The following is a 19,062-nucleotide window of genomic DNA, read 5'->3' as shown; positions in this document are numbered from 1 at the left end:
CGCGAAGTGTGCGCCACGACGTCACCACGCCAGCGAGCGCGCTGACGTCACCACGCGAAGTGGGCGCGACGACGTCACCACGCCAGCGAGCGCGCTGACGTCACCACGCTTCCCGCCCAAAAAAAAGCAGCGCCCCCCCTTCCCGTCACGCGGGACAACAGCGATGGCGTATTTTGAACGAGGTGAGGTGACGGTCCCGACTCGTCCACGGTTTTGTCGTGAGGGGATGGAGGGAGAGGGGCGTTGGTTGTTTTGCTGCAGAGAACGAGCCCCCGGTGTTATTCCCTCACGCATTCATCGTCGTTGCACACCAGACACCGTGACAACGTATAACGACGCAATGCCCCCCCCACCCCCCACACCGACAAATACGAAAGGAAACATCGCTCCGGCTCCTGACGCGGTTGCGCGTTAGCCGTCTCGCCCCGCCTGAATGTGAAGCCAGTTGTAGTCGTGCCCTGGCGTCTCACGGCCGCCGTACTCCGGCCAGTACCGGATTATCCTAGCAGCACAAGTAGCTACATGTAGTAGCAGCTACGGGCCCCACTTTCAAAGGACCCCGCGCTAAACGCTTTCAAGCTATCAATTCCGGTTCAGTGATTCTGCACTTGCTCTATTACTATACCGCCCTCAACTTTTAAAAACTGCGTGTTTAAGGTTAGCGATTTGTTGTATTATCTGGCCGTATACAATTACTTAAAGCTATGCAAGTTAAAAAAATGTGTTTCAATATTTACGTGTGTTTTTTACTTAGGGCCCTTTATAACAACATGTGCTAGAGGCCCCGCACTTAATCCGGCACTGCATCCGGCCCTACCGAATGTAGAAAGTTCCGCGCGAGAAACAACGCAGAGTGAGAGCGGTGGCAACTGCTAAAGCCGGCACTGGCGACGGACGAAACGAATCGTCGAGCCGCCTAAACGACGAGGCGAATTTCGTGAGGGGGGTGTGGTGGTGTATTGCGGCGAGCAGCCGAAGGAGTTTGTTTGCGTTCCTGCTAAGCGAGCGAACACTTTGGGGCCCGACAAAATGGCGGCCCCTTTGAACAAGCGGTGAGCGCGGGCAGCATGCCGCTTCCGGAAGATGCCCACCGAAACGCCGGCGGTTCTTCCGGAAGACGCTGTGAAGATAGGGAACGAATCTTCCGGATATCGGAATGGCAGTTATTCTGGATGGAACGGATTCCGGAAGATGCCCACCGAAACGCCGGCGGTTCTTCCGGAAGACGCTGTGAAGATAGGGAACGAATCTTCCGGATATCGGAATGGCAGTTATTCTGGATGGAACGGATTCCGGAAGAGGCCCACCGAAACGCCGGCGGTTCTTCCGGAAGACGCTGTGAAGATAGGGAACGAATCTTCCGGATATCGGAATGGCAGTTATTCTGGATGGAACAGATTCCGGAATGATTGCCACCGAAACGCGGGCAGCTCTTCCGGAATTGGGGTGTCGGAACAATCATTGCAGCGGTTCCTCGCTGAACGATATTTATTGGTTCCACGAAAACCCATCGTTAATTGAAATTGTCGTTGATCGAACATAGGATATACATGTAAGAAGAAGGTGATGTTTTTCACCCTAAAAAAATAGCTTGACGTTTAACCACGCAATAAACGTTATAAGAACACATTAAATGTTTAAATAATTAATATTAATAGAAACACGGATAAATAATTAACAGCATAAAAAGGTGCGTGAAGTAACAATTCTTACCTTAGGCTAAGAAGATGAATGGCTGAAGGGATCGCTGATTGGCTGAGGTCTGCAGAGTCCGACTTAGGGACCGCTTTGATTGGCCAAAATTTGCGGGTCCGCGTGATATCGTAAACATGATCGTTAATCGAACATCAGTTAATGGGAACAATGGGACCCCTATGGGAGGCGGATCGTGAGTCTAAATATTGTTAATTGATGGCATTGTAAACCGAGGCACCGCCGTATTTAGACTGGAGGAGGAATCCGATGAGCTATCAAGTTCTCTGTTTTTGTTGCACACAAGTGCAGATGTTGGCCGATGGTCGAGAATAATAGCGGAGCCGCAGACAAGGGATGGAACGGACGTGTCCCAGAGGGACCGCCCACCGTGGAGATGGAGCGATGCTCGTGTTGCTCTCTGTGCTGGGTGGCGAGATGTGAACTACCTCGCCTGGTATACAGGAGGTCATGGGTTCGATCCCGACCCTGACGATACCTGCTGTATGTTTGGAGTTTGCGTGTCTCTCTCTCCCCGTGGTCGCGTGGATTTCTCTCCGGGTCCTCCGGGTTTTCCCTCCACATTTAGAGTCAACATCACAATGCGTTCAGAGCGATAAACTTCCACTTGATACGCCACTTCGTTGAGCTGTCATTTGTGGCCAGGTCACTTCTGAAACAGAGCTCTGTAGTAGCGCATTTGGGGCCTTACCTGGCTCATAGTTTAAAATAGTTGTTGAGTATTTTCACTTAGTTGTTAATTGACTATTTAACAGCGATTTTGTGCAAATGTTCGATGTCCCATGCGACGCGGTTTTTTTTCTGAAGCCAAAAAAATGCTGCATCGCAGTAAACAGATCTATTTGCATTTTGTCATGTTGTTTCTTTCTGAGCCCCCCCCCACGGGGGTCACCCTTGCGAATGACAACTCGCCTCTCCGGTCGATGAAAATAAACAACGCTCAGACTTTCTCTCTCTCCCGTGCGTGCGTTTCTGTCGCCGTGCGCAGGTCCCGGTACCAGCTACGGCGGAGGCCACCCAAAGGAGTGAGTGATTCCACGCTCGTTCTCGCTCGCTCGCTCTCCCCTTCACGGCAGTTCACAAGCGTCTGCCGCCATTCCCACCGCAGTGCGCTGTCCACGCGCTGTTGGCGCGGGACGCGATTCGGACCGCGACGCCGTTGCATCGTCGCGCGCGGGATTTTGCCAATGCCTACGTGAAGCTGGTTTTGTGTTGCCGAGCTAGCGATGTGTGTTGTGCGGTGTGCGCACGTGTGTACGTAGCCAGCCGTGCTAATCGGAGATGCGGTGTTGAGTCAATGGGTAGTCTTAGTCGATGGGGGAGCATTGAGTCTATGGGTAGGTTTAGTCTATGGCCTGTGTGTATGTTGAACTTCTTTAACACAATACGTAGCCAGCCGTGCTAATCCTAGGTGGAGTGTTGAGGCTTTGGGCAGTGTTAGTCTATGGGCAGTGTTGAGTCAGGGGGTGTATGTACGTATGTTGAACTTCTTTTGCACCATACATAGCCAACCGCGCAAATCGACAACAAAACCAAACACATAAAGAACCTCGGGGCGGCCTGCCGGGACCCGAACCACGAACGAACGCGCCTGCATCCGCGTTCACAGCCCCCGGGATTTTGTCTCTGCGCGTGAACGCGGTTCAGCTACCAGCCATACGACTCCCGGGGGGACGACTACCACCACGGCCCCGGAGGAGGAGGAGGCGGCGCTCACCACGCGGGCTACGCGCGACCCGCCGGGTGGCGCTCGGACGACCGCGCGTACGAGCGCCACCACGCGGCGCCGTACCCAGCCAAGGCGCCCGCCTCGTACGGATACGGGGGCCGCCAAGACTACTACGAGGGGGGCGGCGGCGGGGTCGGCGGGGGGTCCTCGTCGCGCGACTACGGGGGGCCGCCGCACCGCGCCGCGGCCTCTGGGGTGAGGGCGCGCCACCACTCGTCGTGACGTGAACGCGGGAGCGTTTGGGCTCGTTGACGCTCGTTGACGCTCGTACTCACGCTCGTACTCACACTCGTACTCACGCTCGTACTCGCGCTAGTACGACCCGCGAGTCGTTGGCGCGACGAGCGTCAGCGCGAGTGTCTTGCCGAGGGGTCCGTGTGTTGAGAGTGAATATCTTCGTGAACATCTTGGTGCAGCACGGCAGGGACTATGGCGGAGGAGGCAGCTATGGCGGAGGCTACGGCGGCGGTTCCGGCTTCAGGCGCTCCGGCTACGGGGAGCGCGAGCACCACTACCACCACCTTGATCACGACCGCGGCGGCCGCGAGGGCGGCAGCTACCAGCGCCGCGACCGCTCCTGGTCCGGCGGGTCCCAGCCCAAGAGACCGCGTCGAGACGACAGCAGAGGTAGCGCCCACCCCCACCCCCCACACGCACGGCGCGCCCTGCGTGTGTGCGGTCACTCGCTTCCCCGGCGCTCTTCCTTCGCTATTACAACCGCGCACCGGTTCTGCCTCCGCCCGCGTTGAGTAAACTCGGTCTACCGGACTTGACGGTTTCGTCTCATTCGCGCTGTGTTGGGCCACCACCAGCACCAGCGCACCGCAGATGAAGTGGTCACCAGCGTGTCTGTGCCATTCTCTCCTGCAGAGCACGAGCGCTACGACAAAGAGGAGGTGAGCAACTTTGTTTCTTGCTGGCTTTCTCACCGTTATTACTCCACTCTTTTACGGGAGTCATTCATTTTTCATTGCCTTATATAAACCCATAAATAAGCTATTAAATACGTGAAAAGAATCAGAATAACACATCACTTTCTCTCATCACTTTATATCTCACAGCGTTATCTCTCATCACATTCTCATCACTTCATTTCACATTCTCTCTCATCACTGCATCTCTCATCACATTCTCACTCATCACTTCATCTCATCAATTTTTTTTTCTCTCTCTTGAAGCAGTCGTCGTGTAGACTTCCAGAAGCGATTCGCGGATAGCCAACGTGGCGGAGAGCCAAGTTCGTGCATAAAGCAAGTTCGTGAATAACGAGGGAAAACTCGCCTCTTTAAATTGGCCTTTACTCCCTGCCTACTTCTGGCCGTGTACCTTACAGGTTCTGGTTATTTTGTGGCTTTCCATACACTGTGGCGCATTGGGATCTACGGATGAAATGAGCCACTTTACAGATAGTTAGAGTAAGGACTTCCTTGCACGAGTTTCTACAACGTCAAGTCGCTTACCTGCCTGTGGGCCAGGTGGCTGCTCGGCCGTAGAGCGAGCGGCTCGCATTCTGAAGGGTCGCGCGAGTTCACCTCCTGGCTGTGGTGGGGGTTGAACTTGGCCCGTCATCGTTGTCATCATCGTCGTTGTCTCAATGTCATCATCGTCGTTGTCAATATCATCGTCATTGTCATCATCGTCGTCAACATCGTGATTGTCATCATTGTTATCATCATTGTCGTCAACATAATCATCATTATCATCATCATTGTCAACATCATTATCGTCGTCGTCATCATTGTCATCCCTCTTTCCAGGGTCAATACATTGAGCACCACTCTGTGTGGGGAAGGGTCAACGGCGGCTGTGCGCTACGGGTAGACTCGCTCTCGCCGTAGGGAATGTGGAATTTCCAACACCCGCTCACCGTGGTTTTTATTCTTTATTTGTTTGCAGAGACACAGCAGGAGCGACCGCGACACCGATGGGCGCAGTAAGTACAGCGCACGCCTGCCTACAGATAGCACCTCTTCACCGTCACACAACAACAAGATCCCCCGTGTAGCCTTGCACAGACTGTTGGGGCAAGTGCTGTTAGCGAGCAGCACCTACGAAGGTCGTCACGGCATGCAACACGGGGGGGTGCGGTGGCCGGTACCGCGCCCGGCTGCCTTTGTCTCCCCAATATCTGATGTTCACACACATCGCACCAGCTCATTATTTAAGCCTGGGTCGACCTATATACCTGTCAGAAATCCGCCACTCTTATCTGCCATGAGCGGCAATCGAACTCTTGTCACCGGGTTGGTAGCGCGGTGCGCTAACCAAAACACTGCCGCGCCCCACAACCATCGCACAACAAATCACACGCACCCACACACAACGCAACCGGCACACACACAGTGTACACTGTAGGTAATGCCCCCGGTACAAGCGTAGGTTTGTGTGTGTTTGTGTGTGCGTGAGCGTTGATTGTGTGCGGAGCGGTAGGGGAGTGGTCAGAGAGCTGCGCTACAAAGCCGGCGACCTGAGTTCGATTGCCGCTCACGGCTACCGCCAGTGACGGTTATCTGAACCTTTCCTGGGCCTCCCCTAGGTCGACTCAGCCTGAAATGAGCACCTGGTGCGGTGTGTAAACATCGCCACTGGGGAGACAAAGGCGACCGTGCGTGGTGTTGGCCACCCACTCCCTCGTGTGCCGCGCCAGCCTTCATAGGTGCTGCTCGCTAACAGCACTTGCCCCAATGGTCTTTTAAGGCTTTAGAGGGGATCTTTGTCTTTGCATTGATTGTGCCCTGCGTAGAGGTTCAGTGGTACGAACTGAACGAAAATAAATGACAAAGTAACACAAACCAAGACGAACAAAAATTAGACAAAACCCAGAGTCGATCATTGAATTTATTCTCGGCACTGCGTGGGTGACCGTTTATCACATTTCCACGTCCCTTTGCAAAAAACTATTTGTTGTCTTACCAGGTAAGGCCCACTGAGCTATGTAGCCCGTTTTTCAGACGCGACCTGGCTATCACAAATGATGGCTCAACGTAGCGGCTTGTCGTCATCGTGTGGAAATATATAGCGGCAGCCAAATACTCTGAAACGCGTGACGCCGATTCTAAATGCGGTGGGAAAAACCAGAGGACCCGGGGAAAGAATCGACGCGACCACGGGGCGAGAGACACGCAGACTCCAAATACACGTCAGCAGACGTCGCGAGCTTGGGGATCGCGCCCACAACCTGCTGCGTGCCGGGCGAGGGAGCTGGCATCTTGCCTCCGTGGCGCCCCAGTTGTGAGTGGGCATCGCCAGGGCCCTTCACGCTCCCCTGAATTTGAATCTTTGACTGCGGTTCTCGGGGTGGGGGGGCATCCCCTGTCCGTGTGAATAACGTTTGCCTTGTTTGCCATGTGTCGCTGCGCCCAGGTTTCGACCGAGATGACAAGCACGGGGTGAGTGTGCAATGAGTTCATCTTGTTCACGTGGTTGATTTCATAAAACATTTACCCAGTTCTTGGTTCTTTCGGTAAAGTCACGTTGAAGGGAAACAATAAAATAATAAAAATATAAAACAATTAAATGTATTGTTTTATAAAATGTGTTGCTTTATATTTTTATTATTTTACTGTTCCCTTCTACGTGACTTTACCGAAAGAATCAAGAATATGAATCCCTGCAGTCGCGAAAGCTTTAAATCAAAATGTACCCAGTTGTAGGCTGTACAGGGTGGGTGGTTGGCATCCGCTCATCCATTGTGCTGTCTGTTCACAGAGGCAGCGCTCTGAGAAGCTGGACTACGATGATTCTGGCCGTGAGTTTCTCGCTCACTCACAACCTCATCCACAACAAGACAAAGATCCCCACCTCCCCCCGTGTAGCCTTCTGCAGACCGTCAGGGGCAAGTGCTGATCGCGAGTAGCAGCCAGCGGCTATGAAGGCCGGAACGGCACACTCAGGGGGTGGGTGGCCAACACCGCGCCCGTCCGCCAGTGGCGATGTTCACACACCGCACCGGGTACTCATTTGAGGCCGAGTCTACCTAGGGGAGGAGGCCCAGGACCGGTTCAGATAATTGTCACTGGTGTTGGCCGTGAGCGGGAATCGAACTCGGGTCTTTTAAGGTTACACGGGGGAGCTTTGTCTTTGGTGGAGAGAGAGAGAGAGACCGGCTGGCTTGTCAGGGGAGCTTTGTCTTTGGTGGAGAGAGAGAGAGAGACCGGCTGGCTTGTCAGGCCGTCCGCATGTCGCACTTGGAAGTTCCCCGTGGCCCAGGGATGTCGCTGGATACGTGCGCACACACGCACGCAGCAAGCGCGTGATGACGCGTCTACAAAACGTCGTTAGGTCTGTAACCTACACAGGGGCTGCTTTATTAATGCACTGAGCATCACGCCTCAGTCAAATGCGTGAACAAATACTAAAAACCGATCCGTAATGAAGTGTGTTTGGCTCATTATCCCTCCGGGGTGGTTAAAACGAGTACCACTTTGAGTGAGGAAGTTAAACCGTGTGGTTGTCCTGTGGAGAGACTTTTCCTCCGCCATAGGAATGTGGAATTTCCAGCACTGGCTCTGTGCAGGAGCTGTAAACAGGAGGGCAGGAAATCACTCTTGTTATTGTTGTTGTGACCGTGACCTAGGAAGTGACGATGTTTTACGCGCGCGCATTCTCATCATTATCTTCCCCTCTGTGTTTCACGTCTCTCCACAGGCAGGATGAAGAACAGACGGGAGTCCTTCAAGTAAGGTTCATATTCAGAGTAAAACCAGATGTCATCAATTCCTATTTCCCCCCGTGTCCTATTGTATAATGACACGTGGATGCGAGCTAAGGCCCACTGAGCTATGTAGCTCTCTTTCAGAAGCGATCTGGCCTCACGTAATGGTAGCTCAACGAAGTGGCTTATCATCGCGTGGAAATTTATAGCAGCAGCCAAACACTTGTTAAGTGCGTGACGTCGATTCTACATGGGGAGGGAAAAACCGGAGGCCTGAAAAAAATCTACTCGACCATTGGGAGAGAGAGGAGAGACGCAAACTCCAAAGATACAGCAGGCGTCAGGGTCGGGATCACACCCACGATCTCCTGCTTACCAGGCGAGGGAATTCACATCTCTTGCCACGGTTGGAGATGCAAACTCCAAAGATACAGCAGGCGTCAGGGTCGGGATCAAACCCACGACCTCCTGCATACCAGGTGAGAGAGTTAACATCTCGCCACTGCCAGCACCCCATGCATATGCCCCAGTCGGTCATCCACTTGGGGTCCCGTGATCTCTCCAGCCAGCAGCGAGAAAGCCTTGCAAACTTCACGCGTGACGTCCTCAGAAGTGCCACCTAGCCTGGCACGAGCCTCTCTCCCCTGGGGCGGTGACGTCACGGCCAAGGCTGGTTGGGATGAGTGGCTGTGTCACGATGGGTGGCACTGCCACACAGCTGACGTGAGCGTGCGTGGTGCCCATGGTGACAAACACGTTGCAGGGCGGCAGTTGATACCTATGGGACGGTTTTTTTTGCCATTATGAAAATGATGAAAAATTTAATAAGCGTCACCCTTTCTGGCAATGTAAAACGGGAGGTGTTTATATGTTCTAACGCCAAATAAGATACCTATCCCAAGGCGTCAAGTCTGCATTAATCGCACACACGCTTGTGGCAAAACATGCAAATAAAGGTGCTCTGATAATACTTGCATTGTCTTTTGAACTGATTGGCCTTCACCAGAGCTATAATTGATCTTGATTTTAAGCTTTTGCGACTGCATGAATCCATACTCTTTGGTTATTTCAGTAAAGTCACGTAGGTAGAAAAATAATATATCACGACGTTTCGATCGCAACACAAGCAATCGTCATCAGGTGTTTTTTCTTGCTGTGGTTGTTCCACCTGATGACGATTGCTTGTGTTGTTATCGAAACGTCATGATCGATTATTTTTCTCCCTACGTGACTTTACCGAAAGAACCAAAGAGTACTCTAATTGATGTTTTCATCATTAGCCAAGGTCGCTTGCGCTTTACTGGTTTTACCGGGTGGTAGCGCATGCGCCGGCGGGCGGGCGGGCGGGCAAGCGAGTCCGCGGTCGGGCGAGTCCGTGAACAGGCGAGTCGGTGACGCGGGCGCCGTGTCTGCAGGCAGCAGTACTACTGCGCCGTGTGCAAGTACGGCACGGCGGAGGAGGCTGACATCGAGTACCACCTGGGCAGCCCCTGCCACCAGTTCATCCTGCGCCTCGTCAAGGAGGCCTTCCCCGACGAGAAGGGCATGTCCGAGTTCCTGCACGTAAGGCTGCACAGCCTGCACCCCAACGCCTCACTCCCTCCGCTCCCTCCCCTCCTCCCTCCGCTTGCTTCCTCCCACCGCTCGCTCTTTCCGCTCCCTCCCTCCGCTTGCTTCCTCCGCTTCATCCGCTCCATCCCTCCCTCTCCGCTCCCGCCCCCCCAACCACCCTGCCCCTTTATCAGTTGCTGCCGTTGTCCAGTTCAAGTTGACCTTGTCTAAGCAGGGCAGAGCGAGCGGAGACGGTGACGAGTCCCCTGTACGCAAGAGTGACCCACGACCTGGGTCACCGAAATGTCGTTGGTTACTTCTGATAGCCGTTGGTAGTGAACACTGTAGTCGGCCTACAGTTGTCTCCGTCGGCCAACTTCCTACTTGTTGGGCAAAGGGTCTCCTCCCCTATTTTCTCAGGGCCTTGTGAGAGGCGGTGTGCGTGTGTGTTTTCCTGTTTGTGTGTGTGTGTGCGAGTGTGTGAGGAGCGATAGTGTAGCGGTTAGCGCTACGCTGCGCTATGAACCCGACGACGCGAGTTCGATTCCCGCTCACGGCCAACACCAGTGACGATTATCTGAACCGGTCCTGGGCCTCCCCTAGGTCGACTCAGCCTCAAACGAGTACCTGGTGTGGTGCGTAAACATCGCCACTGGGGAGACAAAGGTGGCGGGGCGTGGTGCTGGCCACCCACCCCCTCGTGTACCGTTCTGGCCTTCATAGGTGCTCGCAAAAAGCACTTGCCCCTACAGTCTGTTAAAGCTATATGGGGGATCTTTGTCTTTTGTGTGCGTGTGTGTGTGCGTATGTGTCTTCCTGTTTGAGTGTGCGCGCGCATGCAGTTGCCCGTTCTCTATGTTGAGCTTCCTTTGCACCGTACGTAAGCCAACAATCCTAATGGGAGGTTTCTAATTGGAGATTTCTATGCCGCGTTTGCTGGGAATGCGTGGGTAGGGTTTTGGCCGTGTGCCTTCCGAATGCGATGCGGAGAATCCGTTCTTTTCATTTGTCCGACGGTTGTGCCGCGTGAGTAAAGCGTTCGGCCTTAGTTGCTCTTAGATGAGCGTCAGTGCTGGGGCTACGATGACCCAGGCTCAGCTTTTCGACCCCGACCCTGACTATGCCTGCCGTTGTATATTTGGAGTTTGCGTGTCTGTCCGTCTCCCCGTGGTGTCGTGGATTTTTCTCGGGGCATCTAGGGTGAACGTGTGAAGTGTTTTAGAGTAATTGGCTGCCGCTCTAAGTTTCCACACGACGATGATGATGAGCCGCCACTTCATTGAGCTGTTGTTCGTGATAGCCAGGTCGTTACTTGAAACAGAGCCACGTAGCTCAGTAGGCCTTACCTGGTAAAATAAAATAAAAAAAAATAATAGGTTTCTAGTTTGCTCACTATTATTATTACTATTGATACCGTTACACCTGTACCCAGGAAAGCCTTAATGAGTCCCAAGACTCTTTGCGGGAGGGGTCCCTGCCAAGTTTTCACAGTAGGGGGCGGGTTGGTGGGGTGTGTGGGTGGGGTGGCGATGCCGCTGCGTAATTCCCACCTCGGTGATTTCCAGCGCAAGCTGTCCAGCCTTGGGATGTTTGGATCAACACCACTTGGGGAGCTTCTCTGTGTGAACGCTGGGTTAGGTTCGCTCCCCCCACGCCCACCGGCCGTGTTTTGAGCATCGCTACGAGCAAGCGTGTGTGCCCAAGCGGTTGGCGTTGCGATGTGACGGATGGGTACTTGCACCCCTTGGACTACGCGGAGCCATGTGTACGTCAGTGTGTACGTTGAACATTTTTTGCACCGTACGTAGCCAACCGTGCTAATCGGAGGTGCATCGTTGAGTCTATGGGCAAGTACATACGTTGAACATCTTTTGCACCGCAGTACGTAGCCAACCGTGCTATATTGGAGGGTGGTGTTGAGTCTATGGGCAGTACGTATGTTGAACTTCTTTCGCACCACCGTACGTAGCCAACTGCTAATCGGAGGTGCGGGGGAAGGACAACAAACCAAACACAAAGTAGTTCTAAAGAAAAGAGTTTGTAAATCTTCCTAATATCCGAAGGAAGAGCGTTCCAGACGGCCGCAGAAGTGCATCTAAAAGCGTGCGATGCGGCTACCATAAACGCTCGAGACATCAATCATCTCTGCGGGGGGAGTGAGGGTGGGGGGAGGGATGGGGATGGTGGGGGGGGAGTCTGCGTGGAGTAGGCTTGAGATGCACGCCGCTTGTTCTGGAGAGCCGGGAACTGGGGTAGGTGCGAGACAGCCCGCACACAGCAAGCCAGGGCTGTGTTGTTGTGTTTGTGCTGTTACTGGGCGGGGAGGGAGGGGTTTGTGGGGTGGTCCGCCAGCGTGTGCGTGTCTGCGTGCGTGTAACCCTAACGGCACTGCGCAACGAAGTCACAACTCGAGAAAGAGCGATCTTTTGCAGATCTACTTTTACATTTTCCCTTCTTCTCTTGTAGCAATACATAACGTTGAAAAACAAGAAATTGTCAACTCGCAAGAAGGAGTATGGCAAAGTGAACCGACACGAGAAGCCAAAGAGCTCCAAGTCGAAGGAGGAGGAGAAGACTTTGAGCGATGTCGCCGCGGAGGACGAAGGGAAAGCCGCCGCCGAGGTGGCCGGTGCCGACCCGGCACTCGCGGCCGACGAAACCGCCGCCGATCTCCCCGCCGACGCTAAACCGCAACGACAAGGGCAGCGAGAAGACGACGACGAATCTATGGACACGACTGGGACAGTGGTAGAGGCCTCTGCCGTTGTCGCAGCCGCCGTGACGGCCGAGGTCTTGGGAACCGAAGAAGTCGCGGCTGAGGTGCCCGGCGAAACAACAACGGGGGGGAAAACAACAACAATGGGGGAAACGACAACAACAACGACAACAACAACGGGCGGTAAAGCCTGCGATGTGGCAGACTCTGAGAGCACTGCTGTTCTTCCCACGGAGGAGGCCGCCGCCGATGATTCCACCTCCGTCGAACCCGCCGCCGTCGCCGACGACGAACGCAAAGAGGAGGAGGAGGGGTCTGCGGCGACGAAGGGCGACACGCCCGCGCAGGATGCGAAAGCGCCGGCCTCGTCGTCTTCTGTCGAGGAAGCGGCGGAGAAGCGGCCAGAGGCGTCGGCCGAAGCGCAGCAAGACGCCGAGAAGGCGCCGGCAGAAGCCACGAATGAGGCGGGAGAGGCCGTGGTTGATCCGGCCGAGCAGAGCTTTGACCCGTTGGCAGGTAAACTGGAGAGGGCTGTCGCAGGGAGTGCTGACGAGCGCCGGGCAGCTCCGCGTCCTCACCCCCACCCCCCCACCGCCCGCCCACACCCCCTCCTCCTCCCCTCCGCCGCCCGGTGCCGTCCGCGCGTGCGCCTCTCTAAACCATCTGCGGTTTAAAAACGAGGAGGAGTGGAAATTCCATTTGGATTCCGTTTGGGGCCCTCGTGCGTTTTTTTAAAACCCGAAACGAAATAAAAAAAGAGTCAAAACAAGCAAAGCGAAAGCAGTGACACGCCGCCAAACCCAAAGTCGATGAGCGCCACCACGCTCGCTTGGCCAGCCAGTTGCGTTGTGCGTGGGGGTGCGTGCGCGCGTATGTGCGTATGCATGCGTGCGACGTCGTGTATCCACGTGTGCGAGCGCGTGTGTGTGTGTGTGTGTACGTATGCGACATGTGCCGAACTAGTGGCGTGCGTGCAAGCGCGTGCGCGCGTGTGTGTGCATGTGTGCGCGTGTGTGTGTGTGTGCGGGGAATCGTGCGTAGTGGAGGATGCGACATGGAAGGGGCCTATGTAACATTTCACTTCTTCACTAACAGCAATTGCTGGGAACGGTGCGAACTTCTTTCGCACCCTACGTAGCCACAACCATGCTTGTCGGAGGTGCAGTGTCAGTCTTTGGGCAGTGTTGAATCTATGGACCGTGTTCGTCTTTGGGTAGTGTTAGTCTATGTGCAGTGTTAGTCTCTGGGTAGTGTTGAGTCTATGGGTAGTGTTGAGTCTATGCGTAGTGTTAGTCTCTGGGTAGTGTTGAGTCTATGGGCAGTGTTAGTCTCTGGGCAGTGTTGAGTCTATGGGTAGTGTTGAGTCTATGTGAAGTGTTAGTCTATGGGTAGTGTTAGTCTATGTGCAGTGTTAGTCTATGGGTAGTGTTAGTCTATGTGCAGTGTTAGTCTCTGGGTAGTGTTAGTCTATGTGCAGTGTTAGTCTGGGTAGTGTTAGTCTATGTGCAGTGTGTACGTTGAACTTCTTTCGCACCACCGTACGTAGCCAACCGCGCTAATCGGAGGTGCGGGGGAAGGACAACAAAACTAAACACAAAAGGCAGTTCTAAACAAGTGAGCTTGTCCATCTTAGACGACGATTTAAAAGTTCATCACAGCTCCCGGCGGCTTTCTAATATCGGACGGGGAAGAGCGTTCCAGACGGGCGGGCCGCGGAGTCGCATCTGAAAGGATAGAAAATGATTGAGAGTGCGAGAGAGCTCCCCCACTTAGCGTCACGGCCGCCCCCCAATCCCCGTCACCAGCCGACCGCCGCCCCTCCGCGCTGTCTCTGTCTCTGCGCCCCCCACGCTCCCACCGTCTCTCTGCTGCTACAGGGCTGGAGCTTGAGGATCTGATGCAGCGCGAGGAGGTGGTGGCGTGCTACATCTGCAACGTCTACATCCCGCTGTCGCGACATGAGGTGGAGGGCCACATGGCGGCAACGTCGCACGTCAACAAGAGGGAGGCGAGTCGCTTGCACGTACCTGTCATGGTCTCTCTCAGTCTCTCTCTCTCTCCATCTCTCTCTCTCAATCCTCATCTCTCTCTCCATCTCTCTCTCTCTCTCTCCATCTCTCTCTCCATCTCTATCTCTCCATCTCTATCTCTCCATCTCTCTCTCCATCTCTCTCTCTCAATACTCATCTCTCTCTCCATCTCTCTCTCCATCTCTCTCTCCATCTCTCTCCATCTCTATCTCTCTCCATCTCTTTTTCTGTCCATCTCTCTCCCGGCATTTCGCCCCCCCTCCCCACCCCACTGTGTGACCAGCATCTGCCACAGTGAAGAGATGTTAACTACCTCGCGTGGTATGCAGGAGGTCATCGTGGGTTCATTCTTGATCCTGACACCTGCTGTATATTTGGAGTTTGCGTCTCTCCACACGATGATGATAAGCCGATTCGTTGAGATATCATTTGTGGCCAGGTCACTTCTGAAAAAGAGCTACATAGCTCACCGGGCCTGAGCTGCTAGAATAATTTTGTTTATCGTTTTCCCGTGGGTTAGCTTCGAGGACGAGCCGCCACACCCTGGCTCTGCCAGGAGGAGGCGGGCACACCAACAGCGTGGACTCCACCTGTCCCGTCTGTATGGGATATCGTGTTTCCCCCTCGCACGCACGCGTGGGTTTACTCCGGGCGCTCCGGTTTCTTCCCACTCGTTAATTGGCCGATAGCACCTTCATACATCGAGGACTGCAGAGCTCAGACAATTGTCGGTAGCGCCGGCTCCTCGCCACTGCGTCGCCTATTAGAACAAACGTGGCTGTTTGTACGTGTTGAGTCTATGGTCAGTGTTGAGTCTATGGGTAGTGTTGAGTCTATGGGCAGTGTTGAGTCTATGGGTAGTGTTGAGTCTATGCTCAGTGTTGAGTCTATGGGTAGTGTTGAGTCTATGGGCAGTGTTGAGTCTATGGGCAGTGTTGAGTCTATGGTCAGTATTGAGTCTATGCTCAGTGTTGAGTCTATGGGCAGTGTTGAGTCTATGGGCAGTGTTGAGTCTATGGTCAGTGTTGAGTCTATGGGCAGTGTTGAGTCTATGGGCAGTGTTGAGTCTATGCTCAGTGTTGAGTCTATGGGTAGTGTTGAGTCTATGGACAGTGTTGAGTCTATGGGCAGTGTTGAGTCTATGGTGCAGTTTGTACGTATATTGAACTTTGTATCGCACCGTACGGAGCCAACCACGCTAATCGGAGGCGCGCGGTCCCTGTGTGCGTGTGCTCCTGCAGAAGTACATGTTTGAAAAGCGGTCTGAGATCCTCCACATATCCAGGAGCATCCTCAACCAGCCGGACGTGGAGGAGATGTTTGAGAAATTTAAGAAGGCAAGTGACGGAGCAAACGTTACGCACTTGGGGTTGTCTTCCCGAGTGGCCTGGGTTCGATTCCCGACGCCGGTGCCTCTCTCTCGGGAGCGGCGTGGCGGTCCGCGCTTCGGACCCGGCCACCCGAGTTCCATTCCCACTCGCGGCCGACACCGACGCACCGGTGACGATTTACCGAACCGGTTCTGGGCCGCCCCCTCCTCGTAGGTCGAATTGGCCTCAAATGAGTTCCCGGCGCGGTGTCTGGTAAACATCGTCACTGGGGGAGACAAAGGTGGGCGGTCGTGATGCTGGCCACCCCACCCCGATCGTGCGCCGTGCCGGCCTTCGCAGGCGCTGCTGCTCGCTAACAGCACTTGGCCCAACATTCTGTTTCGGCGTTGGGGGGGGGTGGGGGGGGTGGAGTTTGTTAAATTATGAAACTATTTTTTATTTGACCAGGTAAGGCCCACTGAGCTACGTAGCTCTTTGTTCAGAAGCGGCTTTGGCCACGAATCGTTATCGTCGCGTGGAAATTTATAGCGGCAGCCAAATACTCTAAACGCGTGACGTTGATTCTGAATGTGGAGGGGGAAAAATGAACAACCGGAGGACCCGGAGAGAAATCGACGCGACCACGGGTACAGAAAGAGCGAGACACTCAAACTCCAAATATACAGCAGCAGGCGTCGGGGTCGGGATCGAAGCCACCGCCTCCTGCGTACAAGGCGAGGGAGTTAACGTCTCGCCGCCGCGCGTCTTTGACGGTTGTGGTGTTGGCAGGGTGAGGACCCCTTCTCGGTGGAGTTCAAGGAGCACGAGAAGAAGATGGTGGAGAACGCCAAGAAGGAGAGCGAGCGGAAGGCGGCCGCTGCCGTCACCGCCGCCGCTGCCAAGAGTGGCGAAGCTGAGGGGGGAGCGGCGGAGGGAGGAGCGGAGGGGAAAGAGGGAGTGGAGGGAGGCACGGGGGGGGAGGAGGAGGAGGAAGCAGGGGAGGGAGATGCGGACGGCGTAGCAGTAGCAGAGGCTGAGCCGGCAGAGGGGGCAGCGGTCGAATCGCAGGGTGAGCGTGGTGAGGGTGGCGAGGGTCGTGAGGGTGGCGAGGGTCGCGAGGGTGGCGAGGGTCGTGAGGGTGGCGAGGGTCGTGAGGGTGGCGAGGGTGGTGAGGGTCGTGAGGGTGGTGAGGGTGGCGAGGGTGGCGAGGGATCGGCTTTCCCGGAGGAGGCGATGGAGGTTGGCAGCGAGGGCGCCGCCGCCGTCGTCGTCCCGGTCTCCGTCGACGCGCCGGACGAGTCCACGGAGGGTCAGGCGGGCGCGGCGGGCGCGGGGGGCGCGGGGGGCGCGGCGGAGCCCCCCTTGGGGGACGCGGCAGAGCCCCCCACCGTGGTGGCGGGGGAGGGTGGGCAGCAGCAGCAGCAGCAGCCGCCGCCGGCGGCGGCACCCAAGAGGGCGACGGTGACCCCCAAGAGGGGTCGGGGCCGTGGCACCCGGGGGAAAGCGAAGGGGAAGAATTGAGGTGGCGGGGCGCCCAATCCCCCCGCCCGCGTGGGCCGCGGGTCGTGCAGAGCTCGCGTCAGGCCGTCGAGGGGGGGATGAGGAGGTTGAGGAGGAGGATGAGGAGGAGGAGGTGGAGGAGGAGGAGGAGGAGGTGGAGGAGGAGGAGGTGGCGACGGTGCCGACGGTCGCGAGCGGCGTCGGCTCGTTTGCTCGCCGCTCGTGCGTTAGTGCTCTAGACACACAAACCCCTTCGCGCTGGGGGGTTTCTGTTTTTTGTTATCGATTTTCGTCGTCGTCGGCCGAGCGCCGCCCAAACTTGAAGCCCCTAGTCACGTCAGGCTGCGGGTTGTTTTAACTTGCGGTGAACGATAAAAATAATGAAGTTAAATTCACGTGGTGAAGAAGAATCCTGTCGACGTTTAAAATGAAATCACTATTTTATAACGAGCACGTGCGTGGGACTGGGTGGGGAAGGGGGGGGTGAGCCGTCCCTGCCGTGGCAGTGGTTGGGTGCGAGAGAGAGAGAGTTGGGGGGAGGTTGTCGCTTCACCAGATGAGGTCCCCACCGAGCTGTGTGGCCATCGCCAATGATGTCATCGTCGCGTGGACATTTATAGCAGCAGCAGCAGCAGCAGCCACATTTCTCTCGAACGCGTGACGACGTCGGTTCGAAATTGTGGAGGGGAAACACCGGACGAACCCGGGAAAAATCCACGCGGCCACGGGGAGAGAAACGCAAACTCCAAATATACAGCAGCAGCAGGCGTCAGGGTCGGGATCAAACCCACGACCTCCTGCGTACCGGGCGAGGGAGTTAACATCTCCTAGCTACCGCGGTGCCCTTGTTTCTCTGTGAGAAGCTCCCCCACCACAAGCGCCACCCCCCTCCCCCCCACTCAACGCTCGTAAGATTTGGTGAATCTCGGTTCTCGCCCGGTTAATTACAAAGCACGGGAGTTGTCAGTAGAGTCGCTGTTATTGACATTCCATCGTCGGCCATTAAAATGATTCAATTCCCCCTGCACGTGGCCGACTCACTCTCGCGCACGTGCTTGTGTGTGTGGGGAGACAAAGGCGGCCGGGCGTGGTCCCAGGGGCTTCCCGATGGACCCCTCCGTGACCTTGCCCCAGTGCTTCCATTCTGGCTACACAGCCGTGTATGCAGTTCACTCACTGGCGCGTGTGCTGTTTGTACACCGCAGTTGCCGCTTTTGGTCACCAGCCGGCGCTACTACACTACACTATACACTACTATACACTACACTACTATACACTGCACTACACTATACACTACACTCCTATAACTATACTATATACTGCACTACACTATACACTATCCACTACACTCCTATAACACTACACTACTATACACTATACAATACACTGCACTATAACACTATACAATACACTCAATTACACTACACTACTATACACTATACAATACACTGCACTATAACACTATACAATACACTCAATTACACTATACTACTATACACTTTACTACTGTACCATACACTGCACTATAACACGATACTACTTTGCACTACACTATACAATACACTGCACTATAACACTATACACTATACAATACACTGCACTATAACATTATACAAAACATTGCACTATAACACTATACTACTATACACTATACAATACACTGCACTATAACACTATACTACTATACACTACAATACACTGCACTATAACACTGCTACTATACACTATACAATACACTGCACTATAACACTATACTACTATACAATACACTGCACTATAACACTATACAATACACTGCACTATAACACTATACTACTATACACTACAATACACTGCACTATAACACTATACTACTATAC

General features: G+C 54.6%; 1 protein-coding gene across 1 annotated transcript; it reads left to right on the top strand.

Moving 5' to 3' along the window:
- Window positions 1-68: 68 nt before the first annotated feature.
- On the top strand, window positions 69-18,224 carry LOC142905821 (uncharacterized). The gene is made up of 14 exons (XM_076052973.1): window positions 69-182; window positions 2,702-2,738; window positions 3,361-3,637; window positions 3,859-4,069; window positions 4,313-4,338; window positions 5,339-5,375; window positions 6,806-6,831; window positions 7,151-7,190; window positions 8,090-8,120; window positions 9,512-9,659; window positions 12,114-12,879; window positions 14,241-14,371; window positions 15,635-15,730; window positions 16,493-18,224. Exons 1-14 carry the CDS (start codon window positions 164-166, stop codon window positions 17,222-17,224), a joined length of 2,577 nt encoding a protein of 858 aa, XP_075909088.1. The 5' UTR covers window positions 69-163; the 3' UTR covers window positions 17,225-18,224.
- The last annotated feature ends 838 nt before the right edge of the window (window positions 18,225-19,062 follow it).

The sequence above is a fragment of the Petromyzon marinus genome, chromosome 59 (assembly GCF_048934315.1).
Source record: "Petromyzon marinus isolate PM22_M1 ecotype Great Lakes invasive population chromosome 59, UKy_Petmar_22M1.pri1.0, whole genome shotgun sequence".
Classification (NCBI taxonomy): domain Eukaryota; kingdom Metazoa; phylum Chordata; class Hyperoartia; order Petromyzontiformes; family Petromyzontidae; genus Petromyzon; species Petromyzon marinus.
Note: the sequence above shows the minus strand (reverse complement) of the source record. Positions and strands in the feature narration are given on the sequence as shown.

What these genes read in the sequence shown, in the direction of transcription:
- LOC142905821 (XM_076052973.1), top strand. An exon ending in GGCGGAGGCCACCCAAAGGA is followed by an intron (nt 2,739 to 3,360) that starts GTGAGTGATTCC and finishes AACGCGGTTCAG; the next exon opens with CTACCAGCCATACGACTCCC. An exon ending in GCATGTCCGAGTTCCTGCAC is followed by an intron (nt 9,660 to 12,113) that starts GTAAGGCTGCAC and finishes CTTCTCTTGTAG; the next exon opens with CAATACATAACGTTGAAAAA.